Source organism: Aythya ferina, assembly GCF_964211825.1.
Source record: "Aythya ferina genome assembly, chromosome: 9".
In the NCBI taxonomy this organism is placed as follows: domain Eukaryota; kingdom Metazoa; phylum Chordata; class Aves; order Anseriformes; family Anatidae; genus Aythya; species Aythya ferina.
The window spans coordinates 5511936-5532218 of NC_140305.1; the positions used below are offsets into that span (position 1 = coordinate 5511936).

Below are 20283 nucleotides of genomic sequence, written 5' to 3' on the forward strand. Positions count from 1 at the left end.
GACGAGAGACCAACACCCTTCTCGCTGCAGCTTATTCCAGGTGTAGAGTGATGATGTCTCCCCTCAGCCTCCTCTTCTCCCATGAAAACATGGCAATTCCCTCGCGGCTCCTCTCTGAACGCGTTGCAGTAACTCAGTGCCCTCCCCTAGTCAGGGCCCACAGCCCAGTGCAGGACTCGAGGTGCAGCCTCACCAGTGCCGAGCCCAGAGGGACACCACCTCCCTCAGCCTGCTGCCACACCACTCCTGGTACCGGCCAGGATGCCACTGGCCTTCTTGGCCACCTGGGCACACCACTAGCTTGCGTTCATCTGGTTGTCAGCCAGCACCCCAGGCCCTTCCAGATAACTTTCCAGCCCCTCTTCTCCAAGCCTACACCACTGCAAGAGGTCGTTACGGCCCAAGCATGGTGCCTGGCACCTAAATAAGCCGTCTCTCTGCCATCTTGTTAGATTTTAAACACGACGTAAAACAATCATGTTTTTCTATGATTTTGATGCAGTTTTTGCATGTGCTAGTTATGTGTTACGATTTTCTACAGAAGCACACTATATCAGAGATGTATTTCAAGCTACTACCGACACCTTAGAATACCCAATAGCTGCCTAAGCTCCTGTGTCGTGCTTAGCTAAGGTATTTGTCAAATGTGATACTAATTCCAAATGAAGTTGCAAATAAATTGCTTAATATTATAAAGCAAATAAGACAGACCAAATTATAAAGCAGCATGTACTCCTGCAATCATTTGTCCAGTGACTGTACACAGAAAATAATTAGGTAAATTACTCATGTGGGATCTAATTATAAAATTATATGTAAAAGCGTATAGTTGAAACTATTTGTAACACTTCTAAGGGAACACCCTTGTTCTAGTCCTTATAATCCACATAATACTCACTGTTGCATTCAAGTGCTTTGGATCTTGTGTAGGCCCCATAGAGAAGCAAATATTTTCCTACAGAGCACACGATCATTAATAGCACTACAGAACGCGATGCTGGCAATGCGCTGAGCATTACAGCCAGCCAGGATGAACCACCCTAGGGTGAAGCCATTCACAACCCCTGAGTGACAATGAGAGTTTTCCTTCCTGCCGCCCTCGCAAACCACGACACCCATTTGCCCATGTGGCAGAGAAAAAACTGTTAACATGTGGCCATTTCTGCTTCATTTGCTGTTTTTCACTAGAAAGGGAAAGAAATGCACAGGCCTAGTACTGAAGATGTCTTTTCAAGTGAATTTCTTCTTTTGGTGTACAGAAAGCATGCAGGCATGGGGAAACTAAAGCAAAACCGAAATCAGCTATCACTCATTTTATTGCAACTGTGCTATATTGTAAAAATTATGTTCTCTAAAGTATACTTTAAATTCATTCCATGAAATAAAGTCTCTGTAGCGAAAGTCCAGAATTGACATGCCAAAACCAGGTATCAGAATGAGGTAACAGAAGACACTTAAACTCCACACAGAGCCCACCTGGGGCTGTTACCTCCATGAGCAGACCCCAAGGTGCAGCCTCCTGCTACGTGCAGCTCCATGGGCCCGACCGAGCTCCCTGATCATCAGGTGCCCTAGTGCCAGGACTACCTCGATGCCTGGCGGAGCTGATCGCAGACATCCCTTGGTGAGTACTGCTGCAGGCTAAATAGACTCAGCTTAGGCAGCGTAAATAATTCATCACTGATCAGCTTAAAAATGTAATTACTGATTTGTGTATCAGGAAACAAGATGGCAAACTTTTTTCCACCCATTTTCCCAGGCCTAACTGAATTCCAGACTCCTCTCCTGCATCCCTGCTAGTGCCACAGATGGCATTCAGGCCTGTCAGTGAGGCAACGGGCGGCACAAAGCACGGGCTCCTGGCACACAGGTGGCAGCTCCTCTCCACCGCTTCTCCTCTCTTTTCCATGCTCTGACACTGCACCTCCATGGGCCGTGGTCCTCTGGCACTGTACCTGCTCTGGCATGGGTTCCTCTGCAGACCACAGCCTCTTCTGGGGCACCTGCGCTCGGTGTGGGCGCTCTGTGGGCTGCAGAGCCTGCTCTTCAGGGCTGTGCCCCACAGAGCGCCACCTCCTCTTCCTCTGACCTTGGCGTTCCCTCTGCTGGTTTTCACTTCTACTCCCTCCTCTTCAAGTTAACAGATGTCTATAGACAGATACCTGTCGAGTTACAGATATCTATATTGCTAGGAAGCTTTCTGAGCCCTTTGATTTTATTCCTTTGACCAGGCAAAATTACAATGCTGAAATCTTCAGAAAAATAAAGGATGTGGAAAACAAAGTCAGATGAAAGTTGGCACAAGAAGTAGGGAACAGGCTTCCCGTACTTGATTTTATTTTAAAAAATGTCTGCAAGTGCTTTTTCCATCTGGAACAGGATTTCATTTGGACTGTGCTGTCCCGCAGTGCTGGTAAGATAAAAACTAGATGCATGTTTATGTGAAGTCCCATTGAATTCAGTAGTTTAACTATGGCTGTGTGGAAGTGCCAACGAGGTTATCTTTACAGAACCTGCTCTTGGGGACAAGGCTGCTGTGGTTCTGGGTCAGCAGGGCCAGCAGCACAGCTCACCGGGAGTTTACTGGCACATGGCCGCGGCAGCAGATAAAGCTTTGTCAGGCTACCAGTGGAGAGGAACAGGAGCAGCAGCAGTCTGTCTATTCCTAGATCAGAAAAAATGCTTAAAGACTCGTTCCCAGAACTGCACTGCTATATGCAACAAATTTAGGCAAAACTGTTCCAGGAATTCTTCCAGTGTAAACTCTTAACCAAAACAACTCTTTCCTACATCGGCTGGTTCATAAGCACCAGTGAAATAGTCAAAAAAATATGTAAGTCTTGTAGTCTAAATGGGTTTTGCCTGTGTTTGGGGTAAATTTAAAAAACATGAGTGGTGCAAATTGATGGGTATGTCTCTTACCTGTCAACCCAAGTCTTGTTTCCTTTATTAAAAAGATGTCCCTAAAGCTTTAAAGTACACTATTAATTGAAGAAAAACTGATTCTGATCTGATTTCATGCCAACTCTTCCCAACACACAGCTGGAGATAGCCAGCTTACAATGACCATGCGAGCCCCCTAGCACAGCACGAGACCACAATGTTCACCCTCACCAATTCTTTAAGCATCACCAAGATCCAAACTCAGGAAACAAACCATGTCCACCTGGGGAACTCTCCGGTGTGCCAGACAGACTGCTGAAAATGACATCACTTCACAGACTGAAGCCTGGCCTTGTAAGGTCTTACGCAAACAACCCCTAAATAACCTTTAATTGAATTCAGCCTGCCATACTTAGAGAAGGGCTGCAAATGAGGACTTACGTGCCAATGCTCTACATGCCCTCTGGTGTCAACTGTCTGGGCAAGAAAGAAAAAAGCATCCAAGACCACAGGGAAGATTAGTCAATTAAAAGAGTAATGGGTGGGGAGCAGCTGTTTGCAAGAAAAAAAGAAAAAAAAAGGATCATTCAAAAACCAGTTGTGAAGACAAGCAGTCAGACAAGGACAGAGTGGATTTGCTTCAACTCTGAAATGATAAAAACTTTCTGATAATGGCTGTGGTAAAAACTTTTTTGGCAAGTGAAGCAATTGTTTCATCAAAATGGGAATTTGTTTCACAACTGGATACTATTTCAGAAGTCAGCATTTAAAAAGTCAACCTTTGAAGTTTTGCCCAACTTAACCAGCTGGAAAACTAGCCAGGTGGGGGGAAAAATCATCATCGTTCAAATAAATACTGCGCTGTGTTCATACTTAGACTTTCCCCTTTCTAGTCACTTCATCTAGATGTTCCAGAAGGTACTGGAAGTTCAATTAGAGGTGATACAAGTTTAAAGTGGAAGAACAACTCCATGGTTCCTCAGTATTACATAGATGGCCTTCAGCATCTAAAACCACCTCATAGAAAAACTCACCTTTTCAACCACTACGGGGTGTTTCTTGGCTGCTTCTCAAAAGGAGACAGGTTTGAGCTCACAGTATTTAACTGACACATTTTTAGTAGTTTATAGAAAGACTTGGAATAAAGGATTTGAGCCCCAAAACTACATCACGTTCAGCTTGGTAAAACAAAGTATCACTACACAGAAAAGCAAGATCTTTTGCAGGATTTACAGAATCACAGAATCATCCAGGTTGGAAGAGACCTCCAAGATCCAACCTCTGACCTAACACTAACCTGGCCTCCATTAAACCATGTCACAAAGCTCTACATCTAAACATCTTTTAAAGACCTCCAGGGATGGTGACTCCACCACTTCCCTGGGCAGCCCATCCCAATGCCTAACAACCCTTTTGGTATAGAAGTTCTTCCTGATATCCAACCTAAACCTCCCCTGGTGCAACTTTAACCCGTTCTCCCTCATCCTGTCTTTCATGCACTGATTACAAATATCACTGGTTTAGATGCTCATTCTCAGGCAGTTTTTCCAGGAAGGTGGCTCTGACCTAAGCTCTCTTTTTTTTCTTCCCCCAAAACACTGATCAGAATGAAAGTGGGAAGCTTGACCCTTGCACACCAGCTATTTCAAAGATTTTATCAATTGTTACTGAATTACGCTTTGTACTAACACAAGTGAAAGAAACGTTACCAAAAACAATTGAGCTACATCATTAACAGTATAGCTGAATTGAGCTAATTAGGAACAATACAATCCATCCGTTAATTAGGCAAAAGAATATACAATACACACTTCAGCATCTGAGAAGGCTATGCATACATCTGAACTAATTTTAAGGAGTCAGCAAAAAAGTCATTCCACGCTCAACATTGTAGAGATTCTGGGACCATTCCTTAACCTGCTACATGGGGAAGGGAAGTGATACCCACCATGCTGATTCACAGAAGCGACCTTTGCATCAATAGCTTTTAAACGATCCCTGTGATGAATTATTTTTTGAAGGACCTAACACAAACCATTGCTCTCCCACTGTTTACTTCCTCTTGTCTTAGTGATGTTTAACACTCCTGAAGAGATATTTGTCTAACCTGCTCCTAGAAGACTACAAAAGGAAACTGCAGAGTATCCCTAGCTCATTACAAAGCTTCACTGTCAACATGGTTAGAAATTCTTTGCTTACGTTTCATTTTGCTGCAAATTAGGAAGTTTCTAGTAGCTAGTGAACAACAGAGATGAACTTCTCTCTGTTCTCATGTGGCAGAAGACTGCTGCCACATGGATACTCACTCTTGTCTTTCACTAAACCAGTTGCTTTACCATTTGTGAATATAAACAAAATACCTAAACCATACAAAATTGTGTGGAAAACTGTCCTTCTCTAATTGTCTCAGCTTGCAATTAATGGATATGAGTATCACTAAACTTAGACTTTCATAAAGAGTAATTTTCCTTTAGAAAGGGTTCAAGAATTGAAAGCTGAAGATTGTCAGTATTTACTTACTCTGATTTTCAGCGATGACAATTTAAGGGAAGTAGGGCAGATTTTGATCTCACTTACAGCCTGTACTGAGAACAACATTACCATTGACACTCATCAAGCACAAGCTCTCCTGCTGTGGTGTGGGACATGTACTAATGCCATTTTGTTAGTATTTTTTAGGGCACTTTACCCCTTAGGAGAAATGGTGCTGCCAGGAAAATAGTATTACATACGTGAATACGTTATTTGCTTTTGCTTAAAGATAAAACAGGAGTGGGAAAAAAACTTTAAGAGTTAGACACATTTAACCACATCTTAATTCTGGACTGAAAAAAAAACAAAACACTTATAAGCAGTAAAATGTTTGGTCATTTAATCATTAAGTTTCAGGAATGGACCTGTTAACAAGTCTGCTGATTAGGATTAATTAAGGGGGTGGAATTTCTTACATGGTACTTGATCAGAGTTTAAATGAAGCATAAAATGTTCCCAAGAAATCACAGCTCCTGAAACAAAGGAACCAAACTTCAGGTGTTAAAGGTTTTTTTTGTTTGTTTGTTTTTAAATCAAACTACTCTTTCTTTAAAGATCCATATTTTATATATAGTTAGTCAGCCTCTAAACAGCCAGAAAATATCCGAGGTGGAGGACCCATTTATGTACACTGCCCTGAATTTTTGTCAGCATATGTTAGGGATTCATCTGTGACTTGCATCTACCATCATCAGGGCTCCCAACCTGAACAGATGGTAAGGCCCAACTGAAGCATCATTCTGTTACAATTTCCAGAACACCAAGTGTATTGGAACTGCCCAATAATCCAATCCAAAAACTTCCACCGAATTCAAAAGAAGAAAAACTAGTCCTGATGTAAATCATCTGCCCCCCTCTGCATCCAGCCTTCATTTCTAACAATATTGTGGCAGCTCTGCTATTTTAAAATATATGCCTTATCATTGAAAAGAAAAGCAGACAATTTGAAGTGTACAAAAATTTATTTCAATTTTTTATATGAAAGTGAAAACAACTATTAGTACTGACAGTTTTTATAGGCATTTAGTTGCATGTGCTTGACAAAACAAGAACAGGGGGACTGAAACAGATCCTTCATGAGACATATTTATGGTAATAAAAATGAGAGCTCTTGTTAGTATGAGGAACTTCCTGTGTTACTCCTCATATGGTTGGTATTAATCCTTCCTTTACAAAAGCATGCAAGTGCTTTTAAATTTGTAATCACGTTCTTGATTTTACTTCCCCCCACTTTCAACTGACTAGTGATATCCAGTGTTTTAAAATAATTTCTTGTCTGCTAAACTGTTGTTTTAGTTTCACAAACTTTTGACCAGAGCATTAAGTTCAGTTTGGGGAAACAATGCTATGTCCTTCTTCACACACAATTTTTGCACCCTGAGCAAAATATGCAAACTCTATGCATTTTTTTGATATTTAATTTTAGAAGGCATAGAAAAGTTAGTCTGCAGTAAGGTACAAGTATCTGCTTTTTTTTTTTTTTTTCAGGACATTCAGTAGCCACAGAATAACAAACAAGACACGCATATATTGAAAAACAACCAAAACCAAGGATACAGAAATTCATCACTTATCTACTGACTTCAAATCTGCCAGAGAACACTATGATAACACCAGTGTTTTAGTATTACCTTAACAAGGACATCCAAAGTCGCATTGCAGCCATGTCTGTTGTCTCTCAGAGCCTTGAACATACCCCACTTAACAATATTTTTTGTTTTGCTGCTTCTTGGCATACAATCAGCAATAGGTATAAGTAAGATAGATGGTGAAAGTGAGAATGGCACGGGTGGAGAACAGTTTTTGAAATTTTCAACTAACAAAAGTTTCCCCTACATACATTAATTAAAACCAGGTGTACTCTACGTACACAACATAATCACAAATTCAGTTTCAGTATCTTTCTTTTCTGTATGAAAAATACAACAGTGCTTTACACTCTAACTCCATAGAGAGGTAGACTTCATAAAGCACAGACTGGTGATCACCATTAAATTGCTCGTCCTAACACTTTACTAAAGGAGCGTTGGTGAGATTCAAAGAATTATGTGCCTAAAGACAATAATGGAATCATTCCTGTGCAAGCACATCTCTTCAGGACTGAAAAGAGTTACAGGATCGTTCCCAGATTCAGACAGATTTCCTCCATTACAAGGTAAAAAAACATCTAGGCAGTGAGTATTTTTCCTGAGTGTTAGATACTCAAAAAACCTTCAAGTTTGCTAATTTACATCATCGAACAGGCAGATATGCCACAAGCAGGACAGGCACTGCGCGCCAAGCAGCCAACAGAGGTCCCGTCCAAAGCGACAACCGAGCTCTCCGGTCTGCTGCCAGCTACGCTGGAGTTGGGTCAAGAAATGCTCTCTAGAAAATGAGAAACTCAAGGTAAACTATATTAAGGTATGATCTCCACAAGTCTGCAGACGGCATGGGGACTGGACCTCAGATGAGATACATACAGAGAAATAGTAGAATTTCTATAGCTCCATGAACAGCATACACATGATACAATTTCTAAGCCTTTTTAAAAAGGAAGAATAGTTATTCCAAAACAGTAAGTTAACAAATAAATATATTTTCATGACATATCCACCTTCCTTTCCATAAAGCTCCTAACAACAAGTTATTTCAACTCTGTAAAAGATTTATTTTTTTTTAATTTTTTAATTAAAAAGGTAAACATTAGGATTGGTTCTAGGGAATAAGTAGTTAGAACTCAGTTTTGTCACACTCAAGCTCTACACTAAATGGCACATTTTAAGGAAGACTCCAACACTAAAAGTTCTATTACGTAACTCCTTAGGATAACAATAGCTCCAACTATTTTTCACAGTTTGCAAAACTGCGGAAAAGCTTAAGCCCAAATCTTATGAGCTACCTGTTGTCATCAAAGCAGTCGTTTCAAGTGACAATTCACATGCCAATCCCAAGAGTTATTCATCATAGAAAAATGGGAAATATGTAGGAAAGAATTGCATAGTTTTAAAATTACATTTCAAAAGTATTATCCATCACAGAAAAGAATAAAGAAACCCTGCCGTCTGAGAATACCAGCAGCCAAAAAGCCAATGAATTCTTGAAGCTACAAAGAAGAACTTTGAAGAGAAAAAGGTTGGCGAAACCATCAGTCTTCTTCCAGATTTAACATACATCAGAATGGAGATTGGCGAAGATCACATTTTGATTCCCAACTCATTTTTTATGCAAGTTCAAATTTGGAGCCTGAACTCACAAAATCTGCAGTTTTGCAATGAATAGTAAAAATAAAATAAATCTGCAAATATTTTAACTCTGAAGAGCACTTTACAATTTACATCAACACCTGCCAAATTCATCTTCTGTCAAACCTACGAAGTCTTTGCCTTCTTACTTCCTCTTCTGAATTCTGCTCAGGTGGAAACCAAAAACCATAGGGTCGCCGCTCATTATTGTATGTTGCTCCACCAAAATCTACAAGACAATGAAACAACTGTTATTTTGTTCTGTAATTTGAAAAAATGCACATGTATCCTGTAATCCAAAGCACTGCAACACAAAGAAAATGGGGAATTATTTCCAGGTCAAATGGTTCAAGGACTGTTAGTTTCCAACAACTGCTCTTAAAACCCCGAAATGAAGACCACCACCAGAAGATCTCCCAAACCCCAAAGCCTAGCATGTATTAACCTGAGAGCAAACGTTTTCCTCAATCCTTACTTTATACAGGCAACTCCAGATTGTAAGAATATTTAAACATCCTCAATAGCTACTTCTGGCAAAACAAGCTTTTGTATTTGCTTTTAGTGTAGCAGTCCAACATGTGCTGACCCATACCAGATGCGCACACAACTCCCATCCTGTTGGCAGCAAGCAATTTCATAAATAAACTCCACGTGGCAGCTCAGCTAGAGAGAACTGTAAGTTAATGTGAGCAGAAGTATCACACCAAGACTGAAGGAAGGTTCTCTGCCCTGGCACTGCAAGAGAAAACAAAGGAAAGCAACTGCTCACAATTCACATTAAGTTACAGAGCAAAGAAAAGATTGAAAGGTTGTGGTTACACACAACTGAGGGGCCTTGGGAAACAAAAATAAGAAACTGGGCTCACTTACAGAGGTAAGGATAAACAAAGTAGCTTTAAAGGTAACACAACAGTCTTTGTAATACTCGGTATTTCTTAAACATCCACCTCAGAACTACATTTATATTAGCAATATAGAAAACCAAAGGCAAATACTGTATTAAGCTAATTTTCAAAATGGATTTTAACTGCAGCTGTATCCTGTATCCAAAATTGTTTGTAGCAAACGCATGATGTTGTTTATATTGCATAATAGCAGGAAGTCCAATTCACAAAGTGGTTCTGTTAGTTTCTTATTCACTTACAAGAGCATTTTAATTTGTAGGGTGCTAACCAAATGTAGGATTTTGAAAACACGTTCAGGTTTTCTTCTGTGCTTGCCAAGCAGTCAAGCTCTTGGAAAGTACTTCCAGAGATAACTATAGCTGCTCAAGTTTTTGCTGCTTAGCACTGTTTAAGTGTTTATAAAATTAGAGGCAATGGTCAGAAGTATTTTTCTAATTAATTAATATACAGACAACTTAATTCATATTCTTGTATTTTATCTTCAGTTTGTCCCTCTGTTTCAATTTACCAGAGACAATCCTCAAAATAATTTAAGGTGTTACTCTGCTTCTGAAAACACTACGTCGCTGACAAACATTACATGAACTCCTTGGGACCCACCATCGTTTACCCTACCTAGGTGCATACTTCTCCCTTGCAAAATAGCATGCCGTGCTAGCAAGTTCATCAAGTTTTAGTGATGAAATGATGCCACCTCTTTTATAATGCGCTCCAACAGTTTATCTTTATACCATGGAAATTATAAATATACATGCATGGCAGCAACAGCAAATGGACATTAGAAGAAATTGTTCAGAATGCTACAAAAAGCTAATATGTATTGGAAATCGCAGGCCTTAGCACAAGGCAAATTGCTTCTCAATTTTATTTTTTACTTACAATCCAAGAACAATCTCACTGTCTGAAAAAAAAAAAAAAAACGAAACAAACAAACAAAAAAAAAACAGTTCATATGCAGCATGGCAGAATGGTTTTCATTAACAAAAAGATTCAGCTGAGCTAAGTGTTCATTTACTACATTTATTTATTTCCCCTCATTTTACTTTCTGATACAAGGTGTGTTCAAAAAGCAAAGAACAAGCAGTTGTTTTACTGTGTTCCACTGACCACGAGCTGAGATACACATGGGCTTACAATATTTCATAACCCAATGAACATCCTTTCCAAAGCAACAGTAACTTCAAACTGGAAGGCACAAAGCAAGGTCAGTAAAGATCTGTGGAAGGGAAGCCTACGAACCGCGTGTGCTGTGCTGTGGAAGGGCTGACAACTCAAAGACCAAACTAATGGGAAGTCAGGTGTGACTAGTGAAGTTAGGAAGAAAAGTAGCATACAATGAGACCAGATTCAACTGGATTGTTAGAAGAGCAGGTCAGGTCAATGCTGACCACACGGTTTCTTCTAAGACAGATTATAGCAGTGAGAAACGTAAAACCTTCCCTCCAGAAGGGCTGAGAGCCTGTTCTGGGTAACACAAATACCTTAATGCCTTCATACGTGAACTTCATTATTTATTTTAATCATGCCTCAGAGCCTAATCTTTGCTGTATTCATATCCTCCAGACAGACCTGTTAAAGTAACAGAAGTTGTTAGCAGCACACACTTAGAGACCAGACTATCAGTCAGTGCCTTGGGTTAGCTTCCTCTAGCTACTGCATAGATACTACAGGAGAGATGATATAAAATAATCTCACCGCATTCTCCAATGATCTAATAAGTCTCAAGATGTTTAGTCAACTAAACAAGGAGACATGCATTAAGCAAAATAGTCGATACACAAATACAAACGTATCTTTCATTCCCAAGTATTGAACAGGATTTGCTAACCAACTCAAGAGGAACCTTGACCTATTCTAGATATGCTACTTAACCTACCTTAGGTTAAGACAGAAAGATATCTATTTCTCTTTAGAGCAATAAGGAAAACATAGATTAACTTCAGCTACAAGAAGAATTTCAGGTAGACTGCATATTCAGCATAATCGAATAGAAGTCTTCAGCTGCAAATGGGAAGTTACTGCTTAACTCATTTCTTTAGTGTTTCAAGCATCCACAGTACAACCTCCAAAAAAAGTTGAAGACCTTACATTATTCCATGCAGATTCTTGCCTTCTGGTTCATTAGTGCATATTCACTGGTGTTTATGTGTATTTTCCAATTCATTCTTTTGAATGATACTAAGACATTCGTTACTTTATAAAATTACTTCGGTGACTTATTTTGCTATTCACATGACCTGTATTTTATTCTCCTGAGCTGTTTTTCCAGTAAGTTGCACAAATCAAGTAATGAACAATGTTAAAGAATGAAAGGAAGTAAAGCCCTAAAAATGAGGTCTAAAATAGGAGTACAGCACGAACAAAATAAATCATACAAAGAGTTTGACAAAAATCAAATTCAAAGGTCTGAACGTTTCTTCTGGCAAAAAGGAATAAATACAAGTAAAATTTCATCACCCTTACACATTTGCTTAGAATTAGGAAGTTACTCAAGTTCTGTCCTCAGCAGTGTGAGACAACAGGCCTGTTCTTGGAAAGCATTTCTGTGATGCTATGGAACTTGGTTCAACGCTTCTGAATTGTAAAGCTCACGGGGAATTTCTGGTCATTTCTGTACCAAACCCACAATTTAAATTTACTTTTGTTTTAACAGAGCTGATGTGAAACTATTAATCCTTATTACAATCTGTATTTTTTATCCATTAAAAACTAAAATAGCAACAGTTAGGAAACACACATACTGCCACAGGTAAGCCAGAGAGGTACAGATATCCTAAAAGCAGAAGACATTGCCAGGCTCTGATCTAACATACTAATTTTTTTTTGTTCAACTCATGCTGTGTAAAAGATTTTGCATTTCTGTTTGTTCAGCCAAGGAAATAAAAGTAGACATTGAAAAGGCAATCTTCATTTCTACCTTCAAATAACTGAAAATGAAGACAGTGCTACATAATGAGAGTTTTACTATCTCAAAAATCCTGAATACCAACAGGAACAGAAATAATTCTGGCAAATTCTTTAATTACATGCAGAAACTCCTTTCTTTAATAAGGCAAATAGGCTTGTATTTCTGTTTAAAACGGTTAAAAGTCTCCAGAAATCTAACTGGATACATTTTTGCAACTAGATTCTATTTTTCAACCAAACATTGCTTCACATAAGGTTGATTTTTAAAAGTACTAAATAAATGCATTATTCTTCCTTTATGTATCATGTCATAGTAACATAGCAAAAACTGCCTAGCTGAACACTTCAGCTGTGCGATCAATTGGATAAATACAGGCAAAAAGCCCCAAGTAATGCTCATCTGAACCACCTTTTCTCCCTCTTGAAAAACACACAGAAAGATTAAAATTTTATCAGGTTCATCAAACACAGATGCCAGCCACACCTCTCCACGTACGACATGGTATGAATGGTGCTACACAGCTGCTGCTGGGTTACCAAAGAACTGGACAAGTGCAGGCTTTACACTCACTGCCACCTTACAACACTTTGCCTGGGAACCACATGCAAAATATGTAACTGAGGCGATTCTAATTAATACTTTCCAGAATGGATCAGTTCTCTCTGTACTTAAGCTTGCTAAATAGAACTAAATTCATTAGCAAAAAAACCTGCTTGAGCTAATGACAGTAAGACTTTCTGATCACATCCAGCCAGCTTTCAGGGCCAGCTGAGCTGCTTGCTCATCGATGTCTACACAACTGCACGTACCACGTTAAAGATGAAAGACAGAAGTGTCCCATATATTCCTTTTGAGCATAATTGTAAAACCTACCTGCACACTGACAACAGCAGGGAACGTATGTAATTATTATGTGTGTATAAAATCTTTATATATATATATTTTAATGCAAGCTATAGACTATCAGTAGAAAAAAAATAAAAAAAATATGGAAGGGACACAACACAGCTGGCCTTAGGACCATAAGGATGTAGATGTGACTTTGGCCAGCAAGACACAGCATGGAGATTTATAGTTTTCTTGAAACTACTAGAATATGGTAATTTATTTAGTCAGACATCAGGAAAAGGTCCAGAACATTATTTTTAAGTCTCAATAAACAAAGTGCAAGTTATACCCAGTCTATAAAGATTAATCCAGTGATACAACAACAAGAGAAAAAATAGTAAATCAATGGGTAAATCCAAGGTTAGGATTATTCACTGACCTTAGTCGGGAGCTGCTTTTAACTGTAAATTAAATTTGTTATATATAGTTATATGTTATATAAATAAATGTTATATTATATATTTATATGTTATATATATTTAAAGTCACATTTGAAAAAAAAAAAAAAAAAAGGCTTTGTCTTTCTTTTAGGGCATTTCTGCATGCCTAACAAAGACACAACAAAGCAATTCTAAACAATATCCATTTCCCAAAGCCAAGTCCAAGAAACCCAGATGAATGGAAACACCAATGCAGACTGAAACCACTCCACAGCAACTACCACTTTCTCCAGCGTGGAGGAGTGTTTTTTTGTAGCCCACACACAGCTTCTTCTAATTATGCCCACAGCTGTTCCGCAGAACTGCTTGTTCTCCAGCAAGGTGACCCTGCCAAACCCACTGTGGAAGGAACAACATTTGTTCCTTTACAAAAACATCCAAGTTACTAAGAAAAAAAATGTCGAGAGACCACTGAAGTCGATATAAAAACTCCCACTTGTATCACTGTGTCTTGGGTCAAAGCACCAAGAACAGTTACTCCATATGCAGACCATGCATTTATAAATAGATGCAGCATGAATATAAGCAAAACATTGCTAACTACAATTGAAGATTTAACTATTTCTTTATTGTTTTCTTGCTATTTTTACTTTTCTTTGGCACTTGACACATTTGCATGAAGAAAAGCATCCAAAAGCAAGCCATATTGGTGATACTTTCCAAAATGTTCTTGCATACTTAGGAAGTCAGAGAAAAAAGCAACATTCTGTATAGCTTTCAGCATGAAGTTCTAAATGTATCAGTATCATATACTTTTTTTAATGCAAATAAAATTAATGGTTATTGAGACATACGATAAAATCTTTTGTATTCATAATCAGAACCTAGGCACTACTGTGTCACTGTGACTTGTTGCTAAAAGACCAAAGGAAGTTAACCCTTCAAGGCAAGGTTTCCAGAAATACAGGATATAGTACCAAGCATTTGATGGAAGGAATGAAACATGTGCTGCACAGCAAAATGAATACCATCATCTCCAGGTATTAAATACTGAGTATAGTAAACTCACCACAGCGCTACATCCAGTGCAAACTAGAGAAAAGCAAATACCAGGGCAAAACTTGGAGCAGAACAGCCTTGAAAGGCATACTGTATTAGGGTATGAAACAGAATCTAAAGTTATGTTCTAAACTATTGAGGTGTACTAGCATCACAATGACTCAATAATCTATTTATTTTTTTCCCCCACTTTCGTAAGTGCAAATGCTTCATCATTCAAGTAGAATAAGTCCTACTTTTAAATTACTGGCATCTTTTTAATCACCTGAATACACAACTAAAGAGTACTGCACCCAAGCAAGCCCCAAACCTGAGGCAATCCTGTATGAACAACTGGGCAGAACTTTTTCAGGAAAGACAGAATAGAAATTGTTCCCAATCCCATTCACCTGCATCAACAACTTTATAATTGGACTTCGCATCAAAAAGTTTCTGGTAATGATCACTTAACAGAACACAGCTCTGCTCTTCCAGTTCACTAAGCCATTAAACTAACGAGTTCATGTGTGTAAACAGATTTCAGAACAGAACCACTTCTCTGCTTTCCAGAACGATCTGTCAAGAATGGTAACTCATGGGTGCCAAATGGTTCACACCACGCCTGCTGGGAAAGGCTTAGCGGTGCTGCTTCTTACATATCTGGTGAGCATTTATCTCCACTACCGAGAGAATCGGAACTTTTATTCTCAAAAATATTTTTGTTGTTTTGTTTTAATACTACGCATCACTAATCTTCTTTCAGAAATTGAGCTCTGTTGCTGGAAAATTCTAGCTATGATTCTTGCTACAATTCTATTGCTAGAAAAAGAGCAACAGTATTAGCTTTTCACTGGGAGATCCTGCTAAAGAACTCCCTAATTTATTAGTTTCCAGTGCAATTTCATCATTTACTAAGAGATTCTAATTTGTTTAAAATACAAGCGCAGCACATGAAACAGGAAATTAAATGGGACAAGGGTCCCTTCAAGGAACGAGATATTCCTGAGACAAACCAAATACTTCACTTGTGACAGACTTGTATCTGAAACTTGGTATCTATCTACTTAACTATGGGAGTCCGAGAAGCAGAAGTAATATTGCAAATGAAACTGGAATGCTGTCTGAATACAACTACCCAAGACAAAAATCAAGCACAGTCTGCAGTTTTGGAAAAAAAAAAAATGACAGGATTTCGCTTATCTGTGTCTCATAAATACTGAAAGAGAACTGCTCGATGAAATCAGGAAGATATTTTAAATCAGCAGTTATCAATTATGAACATTTCTACTCCTACGCATGTAGGTTGGGATTTTTATTTATTTTTAACTTAAAAGATATTTATATTTTAGATAATATATTAACAAGGAAATAAGAAAGCTCCAACGGTAAACTTGCTTATTAGCCTCAGGAAAATTTTGAAATTCAAAAATGTTCAGAAACCAGGAGTCCGTTAAGTATTTATAACAGACTTCTGGCTACTGTGGTCTGCTACTAACACCAAGCACACACCAAAACTTTACGTGAAAATGCTGAATATCTACCAATTAAACTTCCTGGAAATTTGCCTAAACAAAGTGCTAGCAATCAGGATCTTAGACCACATATGCAATGTTATAAAAAGTTATTTCCAAAGATATTTGGAGCAGGAACTTCACTTGAAGGAGAGAGCTTTTCTCCCAGAACATGTTTCTGGGTACTTAAGACCAACTAAAAGAAAAGTTGGCCTTTCAGAATCAGATGCCAATCATTACACGTGACTTTATGAAACGTACTTTAATCTGATATCATGCACTGCGTATCGAAGCATATAATTTACGACATTTCTACAGAAAACCATTTCAATGCAATGACTGGCATTCCTACCGTAGCAAAAGGGGAAAGACAACCCTGCTTGGAGAGAAATGGAATCATACAGCATTTCTGTTTCATACTACTCACGATCTTCAATGGATTTAGCAAGTTTCATAGCCTAAATAGAACAAAGAATCCCAGTCTCAATAAAAGAAAGCAGAAATGGGAACTAAAGTTAAAGTCAGAGAACTGCTAAGCTAGATGACTAAATATTTCATAACCACATTGCAGATGTACCTATGATTACTACATACTGGGACATCTAAACATTTCTTTTTTTCCTTTAATTTAAATCAGATTAGAATTAAAGAAATGCATATTTGCAGTGAAACCTATGAGGACTTTCTATATACACATATTTCACTTTAACCACAAAATACAAAAGCTACACGTTTAAAAACTTCCTTCTTAAGAGAAAAATGCTTTTGTGCAGAGACACGAGCACGCAAGGGGATTCTTAACATTATTGAGACTGAAAGACATAAACTTAGAAGTCCGGCTCAAAAAAAAAACCCCACCACCCACCACCACAAAAATCCCCATCCCACACTAATCCAGATATTTCTTCTGAGCAAAAGAGCAAGGAAACAACAGATAAGAACAAGAGAGACGGTATACTGGGGTTACCATATACAGCTGCTAATATGAGGATTAAACCAAAATGTAAAGCCATATATTTTTAATTTCATAGTGAAACCATATAATTTAAATATCATAAATAAATGTTAATTAAAACAATAATTGTCCTTATCTGACTTAACTGAAGGAGAAGTTATTTTAATTTGTGAGTAATATGAAATTACTTTATGAGAATCAGAATGAAAATAGAAAGTAAACTAATGCTGTTTACATTTACATTGGTTCTTGTTTGACAATATCTAAAACTAGTGATGGAAAGAATATAAAAGTTCTTTTTAGTAAATGAGCATAGGTCGTTATGACAATTTGACAGACTGCCAAAACCAGTGCCTACATAAATCTCACATAAACAGCCCTAGCAATTACTTTTTCTTGCATTAGATACCTATTACTATTATTAAAGAATTTCTCAGGATATGGCGCCAAAATAAAATTGCAGTTCTGGAATGTGTGAATGCAGATTAAGTAGAAAGACAGTACCTTTATGCCGAGTTTAGATAAATTCATGTATGGGATTATATAAAAATAATTACTTAGATTAAACTTGTTGCCTGTCTTAATGTGTCTTAATACAAATTAGTTTTCAGTTGTGGACAACGACTGATACCAGGAAATTCTGGACTATGCCACTGAGCATTTTAAAAGCTCAGCGGGATATAAACACAGCAGTTTGTAAGAATGGATCAACATTCCAAACCCAATGGTACATTTTGTGGCCTAAAACCCCTAATAAATACATTTGTCTAAGAAAAAAAATATGTTTATTTTCAGCCAAGCTACAGAGCAAGTGCGATAGTATAAATTTCACAGTTGGAAACAAAAAGATCACAGAATCACAGAATTTCTAGGTTGGAAGAGACCTCAAGATCATCGAGTCCAAGATATGGAAAGACTGCCTTGAATTTTGGTTCTGGTACCTGTTTTTACATCCATTTAGCTGCCTGTTTCAAATTACGCTAGGCAATTTTTAGTCATGTTAAGTACCTGTTTCATCCATATAACTGCAAGCTACAGCAAATGCCATGCTTCAAGGAAAAACATGTCCTGCTCAAAGGACAGTACTCACTCAAGCTTTATTTTTCAGACTGACACGGAAGAATACGCTATTTGCTCATTAGCACAATACATTTCATTTCATCCTTTCTGTCACTCTGAAGCAGGTATGATCAATTACAAACTCTATACTACTTTCTTTTGGAAATAGATGTGCCCATAGGTAACTTTAACCTTTGAGTAGCTTGTTTTATGAAATATTTTTCAAAGTTGAGCTCTGAAGTCTTACTTTTCCAAACTAAAGTACTGTGACAAACAGGAAAAGCCGCAAAATTAAAGCACTGCTGTGAAACCATAATAAAAATACCACCTATATAAATTTAATTGCACCAAACTATATTGGAAACGACAATATAATGTATTTCCCACTTCGCTTATCCATGAGGTTTAACAACTTTAACTAGCACTGAAAACAGACACGAGCATAGACATAAGAAATGCTGTTGTCTGAAACCTAAGTTAAAAATGTGACTTGGTATGCCAGTTATCTGCTAGCGAGACATACTTAGCTAGAGAGGCTATTTGAATTCTTTCTCGGGTTTCAAAGGGCATTCTCCAAGTAAGATTTTCAACTATAAGAGGAAATGTATTCTATCTTTGTCCAAATACAGCACAGTACTTCAAAAAGCAAATAGAAACAAACACTTACCTATAGTGATGTAGGTTATTTAAGGCTACAGACAGAAAGCTGCAGGTGTTCCATACTGATGGATGACAGACTAAAATGTACGCTGTCCAGTTTTCTTATCATAATCTTGTCATTATTATTACAAACTGACTTCATTTTATGGCATTGAAAATAAAAGCATTTTCTTTTATTGTAATACCAAATCCTACGTGCATATATTTTCTACAGAGAGCTCAGAATTTGACATCTTTGTCAAAGATGTCTTGAGATTTGAGTAATAATTCATGTTTTTTCCTTCTGCAGTGTGACTTAAGGCCTCAAAAGAATATCAAATGGCTTTAAAACTACACCTAAAGTCATCATTCATCCAAAGGCATGAGGCATCCATTAGATGCCTAGGCTCCAATGACTTAAAAGCCATCGGCACTCAGCTGTTACAGACAAAGCTCACAAGAGCAGGAATCTTATACAGAGTGTTTTGAAAAACAAGTAAACAAAACAACCCAAACCACAGGTTTACTGTGTTGATAGTATAAAAACACAAACAGATATAAACAAGGTTCATGCTCTTGCAAGACAACACATCCCAAAACACTTAAAAGCTTTGAAAGATTTTTCTCAAAATCAATCTGTAAAAAATGATGTAAAACATCAAGTAAAAATGTCAGTAAAGTAAAAAATGTCCCTTCCATTAAAGCTCACTTTAGACCCAGTCCTTCCCAAAACCTTATTTAGGACAAATGTATATAGGACAAAATATTGATATTACCTGTTTGTTGTGGTGGTTTTGTTGGTTTTTGTTTTGTTTTAAAATGTCTAAAACAGAATGAACAATATCTAATTTGCCAACTTTTGCCAGCAGACCAGACAGACTCATTACATTATTTGGACTCATACATTATTAATTTGCTTGAAAGCTAAGACCCTCTCCAGCTTCTAAGTTTTTCAGAAAGTTTGATTTAAAAGGAACTGCTCAGATTATCATCATTTCTAAAACTTCTTACACTATTAATTTTGCTGCAGAAAATAGTTTTTTGTTTGAAAATCAGTTTTTTTGTTTGTTTTTTTGTTTTTAAGTTTATAGTTTCACAATATTTATGGACAGTTAGAAGCCTAAGTATGTAACAGAACTACAAAAACCACTTTTTTAAAAACTAGTTTTCCCAAAAAAACTGCACTTCAGCCTCAAAAGTGACTTCTCACAATAGATGTAAAGCAAAAAGCTGTATTTACATTAAAAAACATGTTATTCAATTTTTCAAACTGAAGAAACCTTTTCATACACAACATTGCCTCATCTGCTGCCTTTTTAAAATTATCTTCCAGATAACACAACATCCTTCATAATATATAT

General features: G+C 37.6%; 1 protein-coding gene across 8 annotated transcripts in view; it reads right to left on the bottom strand.

Moving 5' to 3' along the window:
• Nucleotides 1-6358: 6358 nt before the first annotated feature.
• The window catches only part of RHBDD1 (rhomboid domain containing 1), a 37003-nt gene continuing 23078 nt past the window's right edge, over nucleotides 6359-20283 (bottom strand). For all 8 annotated transcript variants that reach the window (XM_084529921.1, XM_084529915.1, XM_084529914.1 and 5 more), the window contains one exon: nucleotides 6359-8868. In XM_084529921.1, coding sequence (XP_084386047.1) covers nucleotides 8750-8868 — 119 coding nt within the window. In that variant the 3' untranslated portion in view covers nucleotides 6359-8749. The remainder of the gene's footprint in view (nucleotides 8869-20283) is intronic.